Source organism: Polypterus senegalus, chromosome 6 (genome assembly GCF_016835505.1).
Source record: "Polypterus senegalus isolate Bchr_013 chromosome 6, ASM1683550v1, whole genome shotgun sequence".
NCBI classification, from domain to species: Eukaryota; Metazoa; Chordata; class Cladistia; order Polypteriformes; family Polypteridae; genus Polypterus; species Polypterus senegalus.
The window spans coordinates 133,347,612-133,366,034 of NC_053159.1; the positions used below are offsets into that span (position 1 = coordinate 133,347,612).

Consider the following 18,423-nt stretch of genomic DNA (forward strand, 5'->3'; position numbering starts at 1 on the left):
GTGAGGTAGGGCTACTGGGCCAATGGTGGGCCCGGCTAAAGATGTTAGTCAAGAAGAAGCAGAAGAAGAAGACAGAAGTGAGGAAATAAAATAAGTTAAAGGTAAGAGTAAGGACACTGAATGTTGGAATAACGACTGGGAAAGGAAGAGAGTCGGTATATTTGATGGAAAGGAGGAAAGTGGGAGTGCTGTGTATTCTGGAAAAAAGATGGTAGGGGAATAAGACAACAGAATTTGGAGGAGGCTTTAAGTTGTGGTACAGTGGAGCAAATGAGCAAGGGAGAAATGGTGTAAGTATAGTAGTATCCAAAGAACTAAAAGATAGTCTTGTCAGTGTGAATAGGAGGAGTCATTTGGTGATGAGTGTCAAAAAAAGAAGGTTAATGTTATTTGTGCATATGCTCCTCTAGTAGGCTGTGAGGAAATGAATGAAGAGCTTAGGGCACTACAAGAGGGAGAAAAGGTGGTTGTGGGTGGTGATTTAAATGGGCATGTGGGAAAGAGTAGAGAGATGATAGAGAGGGGACATGGAGGGTAGGGAGTAGGGAAGAGAAATGGGGAAGAGGATAGTAGATTTTGTCTTGACATGTAAGGTTTTAAATGGGGAAAGTGATAGTGCAGAGTAAAGTGATAAGACTGGGAGATAACAATCAGCAGTAGAATAAAACCAGAGCAAGCAGTACCAAGGATAACGTGATGGAGATTTAGGTTTAGGGAGAAGGTTTTAAATGAAGTTTAGTTGTTTGTGAGTGTGGAGGAATGGTAGGAGAAGAATAGCGAACTTGTATTAAGAGCAGGTTAGGAGGTGTTGGGTAGGATAACAGGAAGAACCCCACATGGGGACAAAGCAACATGGTGGTGGTACAGAAAGGTGCAGGATGTGACAAAGGCTAAGAAGGGTGCAAAGAAGACATGGCACCAATCAGGGAAGGATTAAGACAGAGAAATGTATAGGCAGACAAACAAGGAAACAAAGAGGACAGTGGCAAAAGCCATGGCACGAGCTTTGGAGGAGATGCATAAAAATTGGAGACAAAAGAGGAATAGAACATGATTTTTAAAATAGAGCAGGCTAAGAACAATGCTGGAAAGGATTTTAATCAGAAAGATGAGCAAGGTGTTTTCTCAAATGAGCATGATAGGTTTAAGAATAGATGGAAGTGGTACTCTGAAAAGCTGTTAAATGAAGAAAATCCAAGGGTAGGAGTCCCATATGATGGGCTAATATTAAGAATAAGGAGGGAGGAAGTAAAGGAGGCACTGACAAGAATGAACAATGGAAAGGAAATAGGACCAGATGAAATACCAGAAGTGTCTAAGAGTTTAGGAGAAGTTTAGTAGTTTAGGAGAAGAGGGGGTAGATGTGTTGTGGGATCTAATGCAGAATATTTATGAACAGGAGAGAATACCAGAGGAGTGGAGGAATGGTACGATTGACCCATTTATAAGGAGAAGGGTGATATTCAAAATTGTAGAAACTATAGAGGGTAAAGCTGATGAAGGAAGATTAGGGAAGAGACCACCATAGAAGCGTTGCAGTTTGGTTTTATGCCAGGGAGAGGAACAACTGATGCAGTCTTTACATTTGAGAGAGCTCATAGAGAAGCATCGGGAAAAACAGAAAGGTTGCATATGGTGTTTATTGATTTGGAGAAGGCTTATGATAGAGTGTTACATCATGAGGTCTGGAGGTGCATGAGAGAGAAACGAGGAGTATGTGAGGATTGTCCAGGATATGTATGACAGAGCGAGGACTCGGGTTAAAAGTGCTGGGGTAACAGACAAGATCCCAGTTAGAGTAGGTCTGCACCAGGGATCTTCTTTAAGTCCTTAACTCTTTGATCTGATTATGGCGGTGTTGAGTCATTGGATTAAAGACCTGTCCCCTGGTCAAAGCTTTTTGTTGATGACATTGAGTTGTGTATAACCAGAAAAGAGGAAGTATACAGTAAGTTGGAAGAATGATAAATGGGAAGACAGAATATATGAGGTTTAATGATGATCAGGATCCAGAGGTTAGCATGCAGGTAGAGCTTTTGAAAAGAGTGGAAAAATTAAAATATCAAGAATCAGTAGTAGCCCAAAATGTAAAATAGGAAGCAGAGATAACCCATAAAGTGCAGTGTAGATGGAACAATTTGAAGAACATATCACATGTGTTGTGTTAAGAATTAAGGCAAAGGTTAAAGGTAAGGTTTTTAAGACAGTGGTAAGACCAGCAATGATGTATGCAGATGAGACCTGGGCAGTGAAGGGAGTGCAGGAAAAGAAGTTAGATGTTGCAGAAACGAGAATGTTGAGATGGATGTGTGGAGTTTCAAAATTGGATAGAATAAGAAATGAGACGATCAGAGATAAAACAAAAGTGGGATATCTAAGAAAGTACAGGAGAGTAGGTTGAAGTGGTATGGGCATGTGATGCAGAGAGACAATGAATATATGGGCAAAAGAGTGATGGAAATGGAAGTGCAGGGGAAGAGAAAGCAAGGGAGGCCAAAGCAGAGGTGGATGGATACAGGAAAAGGTCTGAATGGCTTGACTGGTGAGAAGGTGCAGGGCCAAGCTTCTTGGGAAAGGGTGGTTAAGTGCATTGACCCCACAAAGAAGAGGGAAAATATGAAAATGAAGAAAAAGAAGAAAAATCTTTCATGGCCCAAAAAACAGAGTGAAAACAGCCATGTCCTATTTTAGCCTTGAAACATTAAAAGGAGACATATATCCCGATTCTATTCATGATTACATCTGTTATCGTTAATAGATATGTATCCTTTTCTCTGTGAAATGCAGGTAGAGAGAGAGCTTGTGTTTCATGATAAGGTCCATTTTGCCTATCAAATGTGTAAGGAAAAACACAAGCACAGGTGTAAGGCTCACAATTTCCTATTACTCATTGACATTTGAGACACAGACACACTTCAGATTTTCAATATATTATATCTTTCTGTCTTCATTTCCCAGAGATCAGCATTCAATGCAAATATTGTTTTGGTAAATCATTCCAGTTAGTTTCTAACCACATCAGAGCTCTGTAACTAATACACTGCTTGATCTCTCTCTGTGCTTGTGCTTCTGGTCCTAACTGCTACTGCTGGCCCTGCTAGCAACTCAACTTTCTTGTGGTGCTTAAAGTATGAGGTTAAAATGACTGATACCAGATATTTCAGGAGGTTTCCTGCCTCTATGATCATCTCACAAGTTTTTTTTTGTCAAAGTTCATTTTAACTTTTCATCTGTGGTAAACCCTCAGGGTTCTGCGCTAAGAATTTTTTGTTAGATGTCAAGCAAGGAACATTATAATTTCCAGAAATCAACCAACTCAGTTTATGTGTGAAAACCACAGTGAAATGTCAAAATCTTGTTATATAAAACACCCTAATGTTAATACAAAAATATGTATGTATATATAAAAAAGCTAATAGTTATTTTTGTCTGTCACATGATTACTCTTGATTACTCTTGAAACACTGTGGCTAGAACTTTGATCATGGTCTTGTTGAAAGCTTATGATGTGTGGCATGTGATGCTAAAGCAGAAACATTGGCTAGCAGCAACCTCCGCGGGGTTTGTTTCTTTCATACAGCAGACTGATTGAGAGGGGGACATGGCAGAAAGCAAGAGGAGCAGCAATATCTGCTAAACGTGAGGCAAGTTGAAGAAGACAATTACATCATTGGATGAAGAATTACAACTCCGGTATCTGCTGTGTGTTGATCTTGAGAGGACTGGAGGTCTATGTGTTTCCTAGTTAGTTTTAAACAGATGGAGGAATTGACAAATAAAAGGCTTCAACTAGCTTAAGAGTTTATACAAATAAATGCAGAATTTTTTTGAAAGGTTCACTGTCTGTAAATTGTTTAGAATTGAGAAATATTGTAAAATAAGGGACCTACACTTCATCTGAGCTGAATAGAAAACCTGACGCATGCAGCCAAGACAACACTGGGGTGACTTTAGGACAAGTCTGTGACTGGCGCAGCCAAAGCTCAACATCTGTGGAGAGAGCTGTAAGATGACAGCTTACAGACAACTCCTATTCAATCTAATGGAGGTGTTCAAAGCTTGTAGAGACTTAACCAGAAGATCTGAAGCTGTAATTGCTACCAAGTACTAAATTAAAGGTCTGAATACTTCCTTCTATAAATGAGAGATTCCAGAACTTGACTATTTAATACATTTGCAAACCTTTCTGAAAACATGTTTTTGCTTTGTTATAATGGATTATTGAGTTTAGGATGATAGGCAAAATGGCAAGTGTATCTATTTATAAACTTGAATCTAAAACACAATAAAAAGTAGAGAGAGTGAAGGGGTCTGAACAATTTCTGAATTGACTGTATGTTTAATGTGTTCTTGGGATTTCAATGCATTGCACAATAATTTCTTTCATCCAAATACATTTTACAATAAAACAAATGCAGCACTTGCTGTTGCGTACACACCCATATTCCTTTAAACCAAAAACAACTAACATTACTGTAACATTTCTGGGACCCTATTTCTTTTTGCACTGTAGTTACATGTGCATACTATTGACCAGAGAATTTAATAGACTGTGATGATAACGTGTCCCGTTTCAGGCTGTGTGTGTGAAGAGGCTAATTACTATAGGGTTAGGGTTAGGTCTGCAATGGACAAATACCATGCCTTCCACAGCAGTGTCACTGCAGAGATGAAGGTTCATTTTTCAACAAATTCTTGAGTGTTAGTGGAAGCTGCCTTGGAACTATTTGAACATTTGTGACAAATTATATCCATCACCCTCTCTGAGCAACCATTGTGTACAATTTGTTTTTTTTTTTAATATTACAGTATCACATATTTTATACATGTAGAGAAAAGCCAAGCAAAATGACACCTTTTATTGGCTAACTAAAAATATTACAATATGCAAGCTTTCGAGGCAACTCAGGCCCCTTCTTCAGGCAAGATGTAATACAGAAACTGGAGTTCCCTGTGTTTATATACACTCTAGGACAAGAAACAACATTGGTAAATCTTTAAATGAAAAATCTTAAATGTAAAAAATGAATAGATTCATTCAGGCTAAGATTAATTTAACAACAGAGAGAAGAACAATGCATGGTCAAGATCTTTGGATAAGAGAACTGTCCAAAAAAGTCTTTCTAAGTTTCTAATGAGTTTTTCAAAACAATGTGGGTCTGTAGTCAGGATGTCTGTGCCAGTCTGAGAGATGCAAACAATCCTCATATCTGGCTATAAAACTCTTGTCTCTATTCAAGCCATGTTGTAATGTATTCAATTTTAACATGAGTTTAACTTTTCTCTGTTGCTGTGTTTTGAAGTTGCCCATAAGTACCGTGACTTTAAAGTCCCTCTCACAGCATCCATGGCTGTTGAAGTGGGCCGCTACAGAACATCTGTGTTGCCATTTTTATGCTACAGGAACATCTGTGTTGCCATGTTTAATGTGGAACCTCTGTAAATTCATTCTCTAGCAGAGTGTTTGTCCAGTTTCTCCTACATAGAGTGCAGTGTCAGGCCATTTCATGCAGAGCATTAGGTAGACCAGATTAGATGATTTGCAGGAAAATCATCCCTTTATGTGATGTTCAAGTCGGCAGTGTGGTATAACTATACAGTCTGTATTGTAAATGTGGGCACACGTTTTACATCTTTTCTGTAGGCAGGGAGATGTGCCATTTTCGTTTAGGGAGCTTTGGACAATTAGTTGCTGAAGGTTTGGGGGTTGACTGTATGCCAGGAGGGGGAGGTTCAGGAAATACATTTTTCAGTGTTTGGTCATTGTTTAGCATTGGCTGAAGTTCTTATATAATTTTTCGAAGTGTTTCAAGATGTGGGTTGTAGGTGACAACAAGGGGGATGCGGTTCTTGTTGTCTTAGTTTTTATATTCCAGATGGTTGTCTCTGGGTATGTCAGTAGCTCTTATTTGAGTGTCTGTCGTTTTGGGAGTATAACCTTGTCTCATGAAATCTTGTCTGAGCTCCTGCAGTTGTTCATCCTGGTCTGTCGGGTCTCAGCAAATACGATTGTACCGTATTGCTTGGCTGAAAATAATGGAGCACCTTATATGCTTGGGATGGAAGCTATCACTTCTTAGGTAGGTCCGTCTGTCTGTTGGTTTGTGAAAAACAGAAGTTACAAGGGTGTTGTATTTCAGTTGAATGGTGGTGTCAAGGAAGCTGACTTCTGTTTTTGAATAATTCAGCTTCAGCTTTATGTTGGGGTGAAAAGAATTATATTCATTATAAAAATGGAGGAGGTCCTTCTCACTGGCAGTCCAGATTATGAAGATGTCATCTATGTAACAGAGATACAACATTGGTTTTAAGACGACATTGACATGAAATCTTCCTCCAATTTTGCCATAAATACGTTTACATAGTGAGGTTCAAACCGACAGCCCATTTGCTTCCCCATTTGTTGCAAGTAGCAATCTTGTCCAAAAGAGAATAGATTATGTGTCAGAGTGAATTTTATCATTTCTGTTACTGACTTTGTGGGTAATCATGTTGTCTGAGGTAGGTTTCACATTCCAATATACCATCATCATGGGGGATGTTTGTGTAAAGTGCCTCAACATCCATTGTGGCCAGTAAGGTTCACACAGGTAAGGGGCCTAAAGCGTCCTGGATGTAGCTGGTTGTATTACAGGTGAGGGGTTTAAGGATGTGCTCCACCCAAACTGAAACCTTTTCTGTAAGGGAGCCAATTCCTGAGATGATAGGCCTTCCTGGGTTCCCTTCTTTGTGGATTTTAGGAAGCATGTAGAAGTAACCCATTTTAGGATTCTCAGGAACTGTTTACATGAACCCTGATGTCAAGAGGAAAGCTACTTATTATCTTTTTTAGTTCCTTTTTGTAGAGATCTGTTGGGTCTTCTTGCAGTTTGTAATAATGCATAGTATTGGACAATTGTCTTTGTGCCTCCTGTATATAATCTGAAGTGTTCATGATGACTAAGGCACCTCGTTTGTCTGCTGGTTTGATAATGATTTCTGTATCCCTCAGTGAATATATGGCTCTCCGCTCATCCCCAGTAATGTTTTCTATCTGATTTTGCTGCCTGTTTAAGATTTCTGTTTTCACTGTCTGTCAGAAGCAGTCTATATAATTATCCAGGGTGGCGTTTCTGCCAGCTTCTGGTGTCCATGTGGATTTACTGGTGCGGTTGTTATAACTGCTTGTTGTTGGTTCCTGTGTGTTATTGTTTTCTTTATTGTGGAAAAATTCTTTTAGTCTGAGTTTCCTGAAGAATTCTTCCATATCACTGCAGAGTCTGATGTTGTCAATGGGCTTTGAAGGACAATATGAGAGTCCCTTTGCAAGTACAGAAGTCTCTGCTTCATTTGATGTGTATGGGGAGAGATTAACAATGCAGGTCTGTTACTCTTTGTTTTTTGCTATTAAGCGTCCAGCTGTCTCTCTTAGTCTATGCAGCTTTTTCTTTTTGTTGACAATAAGGAGTTTCTGGAGTCTTTTGTAATAGCGATGGAGCTCCTTTACCATCTCCTGCCTGTCATTTCCAAGGAGCAGGATGAGGTCTTGGATCTCTCTTTGCGTGTTCTTCTTGATGATGTAGAAAATTTGGATTAAGTGGTTTCTTATCCTTGCAGATGTCCTAAAACAAAGCTGCTCTGCAAACCGAGTATTATAAGTGTGTATAATTGGATTCCTTATCATGATGCCTTTCGGGATAAGATTTTCCTTTAAGCATTTCGTTAAGAAGAAGATGTCGCTGTTGCTTGGCTTTTCTCTACATTCATAATGGCTAACACAGTACAACACCCTAGTACTATGGACATTTTATAATATATAGTATAATATACATATACTGTACAGTCACTGTCCACTTTATTATGTACACCTGTTCAACTGCTTGATAACACAAATATCTAATCAGCCAATCACATGACAGCAACTCATTTAGGTAGGTAGACATTGTCAAGCCTACCTGCTGAAGTCCAAACTGAGCATCAGAATGGGGAAGAAAGGCGATTTGAGTGACTTTGAACATGGCATGGCTAATAGTGCCAGACAGGCCGGTCTGAGTATTTCAGAAACTGCTAATTGACTTGGATTTTTACACACAGCCAAAAGAGTATCTGCCAAAAGAGTATCTCTGAATGCACAATATGTCAAACCTTGAAGCAGATGGGCGACAGCAGCAGGAGACCACACTGGGAGCCACTCCTGTCAGCTAAGAACAAGTAACTGAGACTACAATTTGCACGGGGCTCACCAAAATTGAACAATAGAAGATTGGAAAAAAATTGCCTGTTCTGATGAGTCTCGATTTCTAAAGCAACATTAGGATGGTAGGGTCAGAATTTGGCATCAACAACATGAAAGCATGGATCCATCCTGGATCCAGTCTGGATCAATGTTCCAGACTGCTCGTGGTGTAGTAATGGTGTGGGGGATATTTTCTTGGCACACTTTTGGTCACCAAGTACCAACTGAGTATTGTTTAGCTGCCACAGCATACCTGAGTATAGTTGCTGACCATGTCCATCCCTTTATGACCACATTATACTTATCTTCCGATGGCTACTTCCAGCAGGATAATACACCATGTCACAAAGCTCTAATCATTTCAAACTTGTTTCTTGAACATGACAATGAGTTCCCTGCACTCAAATGGCCTCAACAGTCACCAGATCTCAATCCAATAGAACACCTTTGAGATGTGGCAGAATGAGAGTTTCAAATCATGGATGTGCAGTTGACAAATCTGCAGCAACTATGTCAATGTCAATATGGACCAAAATCCTGGAGGAATGTTTCTAGCACCTTATTGAATCTATGCCACGAAGAATTACGTGTGTATATTTTATGTTTAAGTGCAATTAATAACAACTGTGGTTTGGCAATATATTTATTGACACACACCACCTTTTTTGTCAGTAAGCCCTTCCATCATTTGAAATTTGTATTTCTAAGATTTTGGGCATTTGTTTTTTGTTAAGCTCTCTCTCTTTTGTTTTAATCTTTTTTTGATTATTAAGTCAGAAATACAAACAGAAAAAGACAATTTTTAGTTGCTTGATTAGTACAGTTCTTTACATACATACTGAAGTCATCATTCATTAATTAGCATTTAAAACTGGTTGGCAATCCACATGGGTTGGTTCACGCCTTCCCTCACAACTGCGACACCAAACTGGAGAAGCAGGATTGATAATGGATGGGAGATAATAATTAGATAATTAGATATTAAATTAATACCATTATAAAGATTTTGGCTGTTGTAATATTTGACATTATACCCTGTACCCCCTTCTTGGATCAAGGCCTTGTCATGGCAGAAGGGCTTGCGTGGTTTAGTGATCCTCGGAGCTATGTTGTCGGGAGCTACATGCTCCTGGTAGGGCTTTCCAAGGCAAACAGGTCTGAGGTGAAGATCCAGAATAACTCGATCCTGAGACCCATACATGGATTTAAATCAAGGATCGGTGATTCCCTTGCCCGGGAAAAGGTACCCGGGGCCCCACCCTGGAGCCAGGCTCGGGAGAGGGGCTCACTGGCGAGCAGCTGGTGGCTGGACCTTTGACCACGGGGGCCCAGCTGGGCTCAGCTTGAAGGAGCAAAGTGGTTCCACTCTCTTGTGGGCCCACCACCTGCAAGAGAGGCCATAGGGGTCGGGTGCAATGTGATATGGGTGGTGGCCAAAGGTGGAAACTTTGGCATTCCGATCCTCGGTTGCCAAAACTGGCACTTCTTACATGGAATATACCTCTCTGGCAGGGAAAGAGCCTGAACTGGTGCGAGAGGTTGAGAGGTACCGGCTAGATATAGTCGGGCTCACCTCTATGCACAGTCTGGGCTCTGGAACCATTCCTCCTGAGAGAGGCTGGACTTTGGAGTTGCTGGAAGAAGCGCTGCGAGGCGCAGGTCCTAGGGACTCTATTGTCCTGCTGGGAGACTTAAATGCTCATGTTGGCAGCAACAGTGAAACCTGGAGAGGTGTGATTGGGAGGAACGGCTTCCCTGATCTAAACTCGAGTGGTGTTCAGTTGTTGGACTTCTGTGCTGGCCATGGATTGTCCATAACGAACACCATGTTCGAGCATAAGGGTGTCCATAAGTGCACTTGGCGCTAGGATGCCCGAGGTCGCAGTTTGATGATTGACTTTGTAATCGTGTCATCGTATCTGCACCCTTATGTCTTGAACACTCGGGTGAAGAGAGGGGCTGAGCTGTCAACTGATTACCACCTTGTGGTAAGTTGGATCAGATGGCGGGTGAGGCTGCCGGACAGACCAGGCAGACCCAAGCGTATAATGAGGGTCTACTGGGAACGTCTGGCAGAGGAACTGGTTAGAAAGATCTTTAACTGCCACCTCCGGCAGAACTTCAGCCTCATTCCGAGGGAGGCGAAGGACATTGAGTCTGAATGGGCCATGTTCCGAGCCTCCATTGTTGAAGCAGCAGGACGGAGCTGTGGCCGCAAGGTTATCAGTGCCTCTCGTAATGGCAATCCACAAACCCGATAGTGGACACCTAAGGTTCGAGAGTCCGTCAAGTTGAAGAAAGAGTACTATTGGGTCTGGTTGACCAGTGGGAGTCCAGAGGCAGCTGAGGGGTACCGGCAAGCCAAGCGTGTGGTGGCATTTGCTGTTGCAGAAGCAAAAACTCGGGCATGGGAGGAATTTGGGGAAGCCATGGAAAACGACTTTCGGTCGGCATCAAGAAGGTTCTGGAAAACTGTCAAGCACCTCAGGAGGGGAAAGCGGTGCTCCATCAACAGTGGAGATGGGGCCCTGCTGACTTCAACTGCAGACGTTATTGACCGATTGAAGGAATACTTTGAGGATCTTCTCAATCCCACCAGCATGTCTTCCTTAGAGGAAGCAGAGCTAGAGGACTCCAGGTGGGGGGGTCATCCATATCAGGGGCCAAGGTCACCAAGGTAGTTAAAAAGCTCTGAGGTGGCGGGGCCCCTGGGGTGGAAAAGGTTCACCCTGGATGTTGTGGGGCTGTGCTGGTTGACACGTCTTTGCAATATCGCATGGACATTGGGGGCAGTCCCTCTGGATTGGCAAGCAGGGGTGGTTGTTCCCCTTTTTAAGAAGGGTGACTGGAGGATGTGCTCCAACTATAGGGAGATGACACTCCTCAGCCTCCCCAGTAAGGTCTATTCAGGGTTGCTGGAGAAGAGAGTTCAGTCGATGGTCGAATCTTGGATTCAAGAAGAACAATGCAGATTCCGTCTTGGCCATGGAACACTGGACCAGCTCTACACCCTGGCCAGGATCCTGGAGGGGGCATGGGAGTTTGCCCAACCAGTCCACCTATGTTTTGTGGATTTGGAGAAGGCATTCGACCGTGTCCATCGAAGCATCCTGTGGGGTGTGTTCCAAGAGTATGGGGTACAAGGCTCATTGATACAAGCAATTCAATCCCTGTACAGGAGGAGCAGGAGCTTAGTCTGCATTGCTGGTAATAAGTCGAACTTGTTTCCTGTTGAGGTTGGACTCCGCCAGGGCTGCCCTTTAGCACCGATTCTGTTCATAAGTTTTATGGACAGAATTTCTAGGCGCAGTCAAGGAGCGGAGGGGGTCTGGTTCAGTGACCTCAGAATATCGTCTCTGCTATTTGCGGATGACGTGGTTTTGTTGGCTTCATCAGACAGTGACCTCCAGCTTTCACTGGAGCTGTTTGCAGCCAAGTGTGAAGCGGCAGGGATGAGAGTCAGCACCTCTAAATCCGTGGCCATGGTTCTCTGCCGGAAAAGGGTGTAATGCTCTCTCCGGGTTGGGAACACATTACTGCCTCAAGTGGAGGAGTTCAAATATCTCGGGGTCTTGTTCACGAGTGAGGGAAGAATGGAGCGGGAGGTTGACAGACAGATCGGTGAACCATCCGCAGTAATGCGGGCTCTGCAACGGTCCTTCATTGCGAAGAGAGAGCTGAGCCAAAAGGCGAAGCTGTCAATTTACCAATCGATCTACGTTCCTACCCTCACCTATGGCCACGAGCTTTGGGTAGTGACCGAAATAGCAAGATCACAGATACAAGCAGCTGAAATGAGTTTCCTCCGCAGGGTTACTGGACTTTCTCTTAGAGATAGGGTGAGGAGTTCAGTTATCCGGGAGATGCTTGGAGTAGAGTCTCTGCTCCTCTGCATTGAGAGGAGTCAGTTGAGGTGGTTCGGGCATCTGGTCAGGATGCCCCCTGGATGCCTCCCTGGGGGGGTGTTCTGGGCATGTCCCACTGGGAGAAGGCCACAGGGCAGACCCAGGACATGCTGGAGGGATTATCTCCCGGCTGGTCTGGGAACGCCTCGGGGTCCCCCCAGAGGAGCTGGAGAAGGTGGCCGGGGAGAGGTAGGTCTGGGCTTCCCTGCTTAGGCTGCTGCCCCGCGACCCGACCTCGGATAAGCGGCGGACAATGGATGGATAGATGGATGAATACTGTACTTTGACAACTATTAAATATAATTCTAAGCTTTGCCATTACATACTCTGTCCCCCTCTCTCTATCACTCTTACTCGTTCAAAGCCAAGGCTCCCTCCTTTCTAAGTCCTCCCCTGATAGAGACAAATATAGACAGAAACAAGAGGGAGACTGAAGGATAACAAGAGAGACGGAGAGGGTAGAACCTGGGAGACAGCCCATCAGATAACCAGGTAATAAGTTCCCTAGGAAGCTGAGGAGAGCATTAAAGTTTGTTTTATGTTGTCTTGCCTTCTTTCCATACTTTGAATTCTCATTTTTTCACTTTTATGATGTGTGTATTGCTCAAACTAAATACATCCCTTTTTCTGAATATCACAGTATCCTTGACATTAGCCTGGGTAGCACTTTATTTGTTACAGTATATTAAACACTCCTGTAAAGCCAGACAAAATGACTATTTTATCTCTAATTTATTGATTGAAAAAGGCTAGGTCAGGGACAAGGCCTGCATATGAAAGTATTCACTGTGGAAGTCACAAAATAAAATTGCTGCCTTCCAGAGCCAAGGCAGCAATCACTGCTTTTTTCCTTAATTCCTTTTCTTTGTATTGTGTGACATACTAATGTCTTAAGTGGCCAAGAATCTGCTTACTTATCTGAGCTTATAATTTTTTACAAACCAGAGCACGCCTAGAGTTCTCAAGATGCCGGCCTACTTAAGATTCCAAGGAATAACAAAATAACAGCGGGAGATCAAAATTTTAGTTACAGGGCCCTGAAGCTGTGGAATAATCCTCCTGCTAATATGAGAGACATCCCTTCAGTCTCAGCTTTTAAATCTGTACTACTTCTGTTTAGAATACTCTGCTTAGAGCTGCTGACTAGCTGTACATACTGCATTTCTGTTTGTTAGTTATTTGTACAGAAAACTGAGGATCACCGTATTTTTAAACCATGACTAACCCTGCTCTTTTCTGTTTCGCTTCTTGGTACCTGGATGTGGCACTTGGTGCCACTGCTCTACTGCCAGGCTGCCTTCCTGCATATGAAAAAGTTACCTTTAATAAAGAGGCATTGGAATCACCAGATGAAGAGAATCTCTCATCAGACTGGATGGCCAACACAGACTCCACTATAGAAACCTAAGAAGTGGGTAGGCGGTGACTTTATTTTTGACTTTATCTTGTTCGATTTTAATCTCCACTGTTGTCAACTGGCCATAATTTGACAGTTAAGCCGCTTTTCCACTGCATAGTACGGCACGACACGGTTCAGTACAGCTCACTTTTGCGGGGCTTTCCACTGGGAACAGTACCTGGTACCTGGTCCTTTTTTTAGTACCACCTCAGCCGAGGTTCCAAGCGTGCCGAACCGTTACCAAAATGTGACGTGTAAACTCTGCTGGTCACTGATTGGCCGGAGAAAATCCTCATTACTGCGTCACTGAACTTGCGACACGAGACACAACAGACCTGCGAAGGTTCGAACTGGTTTTAACCAAAAATGGCTGTTCCGTGGTCTGTTGAGGAAGTACAGACGTTCCTCTTGTTGGTAGCCGAGGAGCGGATCCAGCGAGAGCTGGATGGGGCGACGCGGAATGAAAAAATTTTCCAGGAGGTCGCTCAGCTCTTGGCCGCACACGGCTACCATAGGACTTACAAACACTGTAGGGACAAGTTAAAAAAAATGAAGAGCGAGCAGTAGAGGCGGCGCAACTATAACGACACGTGAATAATCCCGCCCACTAAAGTACTAAACTGCAGTCGAAACGCAAACCGAGCTGAACTGAGCCGAACCAAGGTGAGCTGTACTGAACCGTGTCGTGCCGTACTATGCATTGGAAAAGCGGCTTTAATTAATGGATAGATATTATTGGTTTCCTTTTATGTTTAATCAGTTATAGCTTGTTTTTGTGTGTTTTGGCAAATCTGCATTTTACAGTATGTGTACCAGTTCGGTATTTAATAATTAGTATAATCTGTACTTGTATTTTAATTGAGAATTGTTCACAGTGATCTGCACCAGCATTCAGTGAAGAGCGGTAAACTAAGATAAATTGCAACATACTGGGCTTGGGGTCTCTTGTTTTTTTAAGTGCAATCTTTATGTCTCAACTGTCAAGTTTTGCTGCATTGTTTTACTTTACATCACACAAATTTATTTAGGAACAGAGATCAAGACCCTTGAGGGATTTACATAAAAATTCCAGATCGTTTCCAGAAAGAGACATCTGTAGATGATGTAGCGTCAGTCAGGTAGAGGAATCTAATCTCTGCTGCTTGGACATCCCATTATATCCCATCTAATAAGTTAACTGCATTCTGCTAAACATTTATCATAGCCGGCAGTGTGTAATTTGATGTGCCTCATAAATAATAGGCAGGCACAACTCCTTCTACATTTACAATGGTGTAACATTGAGACACTTGTAATCAATAGCCTGGAAGACATGAAAGGTTAAAATATTAGTGCTACTGCTACCTGACAGAATGGAAGACATTTCTTTGCACATACTCTGCTAGAATAGGAAGCCCACCACCAGTGATGGTTTGTAATGTGGGGCGCTGGGGTGGCTGTCCCCCCTCCCAAATATTTTTAAAGACTCCGCTTTAATCAGGTAATGTGAAATAATCATGAAATGGCCTGGCGTCAGCACATGTCAACATCCATTAAAAACTGTTTCTGACTTGTATTTTCAATTCTGTGTGAATTCCTTTATTTTGACCTCTGTCACCCGGACACTCCCACATTTATCGGCAGTTCATTAGTGTTGTTTTATTAATGTGATTGGACAATTGTTGACGTCATGGTTCACAGTTCAAACCTGCCATTAATGTAACTACAGATGAGCGAGCGGGAGTTTACAGTGATGGCAACTTCAAGTGGAACTTGAAATCAAAGAAAATTTGATTATTTCTTTACTGAAACATCCCTTCATAAATCGCCATCGATGACAAGCTTACACACAGACTTTTTCCTCCTCTTGTTATGATAGATTAAGTTGGCTAACAGGATGTAGTGTAAGTAATGCCATTTTTTTTGGCTTTCCCTGTTTGCTGTTTCAAAGTGTGTTAGTGAAGCGTTGTGTACAACGACAGGGATACAGCACCTAAAACATCTTCCTGAAAAATGCAAGCAGCATAAAAGTAGCCACAGTTATCTAGACTAAATTCAGACTAATTTTTATTACTGCTGAACAGCTAGATGAAGCGTATAGGACTGGAATTAGAAGGCACAACAAAGAGGTGTCCAACAATTGACATAACCTGTCCAGAATAAAAGACTGTGTGAAATCTTGTAGAGCATTCAAATTGGCTTTACGTGGTCATGATGAGAGCGAGAGCTCCGATAAGACTGGGACTTTCCATGGGTTGGTGGATTTTGTTGCTTCTCTTGATGGAGTATTGAAAAAGCACCTTGAGAATGCCTGCCACTGTATTTAAGAGAACTTCAAAAATTGTACAAAACGAACTTTGACCCCTCAGAACACTCTGCACCATGCATACATTTTGTAACTTAATTAAAAAAAATGACATTTGTTTGGACTGGCATATGGGTAGCACTGTGGGTGTTTTTATATAGTCATTGCTCATATTTTAATATTTTATTTTATTCTATGTTTGATTGTTCAGCTCTTTGTGATTTTTGTCTGTGATAGGCATTTTAGAAGTAATTTTTATAAGTAATCTTTTACTTACTAACTTAAAAAAAACAAGATGTTTATTTTGCCACAAGTACAAAAAGCAAACAAAATAGTGTAATTTCAATATTGCTAATGGAACTTGTGTAACTTTTCAGAATTTCAAACTTTTAAACGTGCTGCTTTAAGCGAGATTTGGGTTATATTAACTTTACATTATGAACAATTGATGACACGTGGCATGTGAAGTAAATATGTTCAGTTTCTGTTGTGACTCTAAAAATATGCCTTTTTGTTGTTTATCTGACACCCATTAAGAAGCCTAAATTTCATACTCTTAACCTTTTGGTGTCCTGCAGCCTATCAAACATTAGACATTTACATGTTTTTCTACATATTAGGAAGTTTTTCAAAGTACATAAAACCTTTCTCAGAAACACCATGGCTCCGAAGAGGCTGAATGCACTGGCTATATTGTCAATAGAAAAGTGAATGGTGACTGAAATGACTCAAGTTAATCAGGAACTGAGAAAATTTTAGGCCTGAAGAAAAGGAGGGCAATATTTATGTTCAAGTTGTGTTACTGGGCAGTGTGTAGGCAACATAACAGTATGTGTGTGCGTCTTTTCTTTCCTCCTGAGTTATAAAGTGCTTCTTCAGTTTGCCCCCCACCCACCCATAAAAACTGCAACCCCACTCAATTTTTTTTCACCAGCTGCCACTGCCCACCACTGACCCCACTCCGATAGTTCTCCATGCATTTCACACACTTACTGGAAGAGATGGCATGAAAATCTTCACATACATCTGGGTAAGCCTGAAACACAAGAGAAAACAGAAAAACCCTGAGGCTTCTTGTTCACAGATCTCTTCCTCCAGCAGTAAGTAAATAGACTTTTAAAATCAAATCTACAAACATTTTTGTATGCATTGCAGAGGTCCAGCAAAAAACAGTTAAGACCTGAAAAAATTCACACATCACAATAACAACAAAAATCAGTATATTAACTCTTTGAGGGCTGAATTTTTTTTCCAAAAAATTCAGTTTTCTGAGCCGCACACAAAGCAGTGGTTTCAACATAAAATGTCTGTTACTACGTGCTGTGACTGCTGTTGGTGCATGTTCGGCAACTCTGGCGGCAGTGGCTGCGCAGGGGCATCTCGTTGGCCCGCAAGAATGCATGGTGGGTCAGCTGTCTGGCTGACTTTGCACAACCGCTGGGCAGCAATGGCAGTTGAAGTGTGATGCAATATGGTTTGTACCTCTTGTCACCATAAGAGGTGGTCCTCCCAGGCGAACACTGCTGTAGGTATATCGGCTACACAAACGTGTTGAACACCACGATCAACTGGGAACTGATCAGCTGATGATGGCACTTCACTTTTGTTTTTGATGTCCATCTTTTGATCACTTGTATCAAATTCCAAGTCTGACAAGGCAGAGTCCGATTCAGTGATATGTTGTAAAATGTTCATGGAGTATTTAGTCTCTCGTCAAATGTCAATGCCATTTTAGAGGATCTTTGCTCTTTCCTACCCATGCAGGGAATCAAGGTTAAATCAACTAAGCTACTTAAGTTTACTTCTAGCAAAGAGAGTCAAACATAAATGTAAGGGTGAGTTTTGTCACAGTTTATAGCTGATCACCATCCTCTACCTCTGAATTTCAATAAAAGTCAACATCAGCCCTGAAAGAGTTAATGAAAAGACATGAACTAGTATAGCATGCAGACCTAGCATGTAGTAGTATGCCTCTGACTTTTAAACAGTATAGGGTTGACAAATGTGACAAAGAAGATGAGTAAAGAAGGTATGTAAATCTTAATGGGCATTCTACCACCATATATATAGGCACAGGTATAAATACCTGTTTGTGCTTTTGTGTGTATATATTTATTATAACAAAAGCACAAACAATGATAAAAGGCTGGGGACACCGCCTAGTTTTCAGCAATGATAAAAGAATATATTTTAAGACACAAATTAAAAATTTAACTGATTCAAAATGGCAATGTCCTGGGTTTTTAAATAATCCCAGTAAGAAGGGGTGGGTCCAGGAGGGCAGACAACGGAAGTGATGTCAGGGTTGGAATGGCTGCCAGTCTCCCGCTCTGCAGGGGGAGGAAAAGAGAAGGCATTAGACTGTCTAACTGTCTCACTCACCAACTTACCAACAAACCCACTATTTCCCATTTAGTTAAAAAGTTAAAATTTAGCAAGATAGTGCATCTAGGTCAGTAGGTGTCATCTAAGAAGGAACATTTTGTTATATATTGTGGACTATGGCCGGCCAGTCAGCCCGGCCAATACCCCCAGGCTGCCAGGTAGAGCTTTCCCTGCAGCAGGGAGGTGCCCCAAATGCCAGCAGGGAATCATAGACAGTGGAGTTTTCCTTTACAGC

At 41.9% G+C, this 18,423-nt stretch overlaps 1 protein-coding gene across 3 annotated transcripts in view; it reads right to left on the bottom strand.

The window, feature by feature from the left end:
• The window catches only part of LOC120531640 (multidrug and toxin extrusion protein 1-like), an 88,216-nt gene that overhangs the window by 38,971 nt on the left and 30,822 nt on the right, over positions 1 to 18,423 (bottom strand). For all 3 annotated transcript variants that reach the window (XM_039757234.1, XM_039757233.1, XM_039757235.1), the window contains one exon: positions 16,797 to 16,839. In XM_039757234.1, coding sequence (XP_039613168.1) covers positions 16,797 to 16,839 — 43 coding nt within the window. The remainder of the gene's footprint in view (positions 1 to 16,796; positions 16,840 to 18,423) is intronic.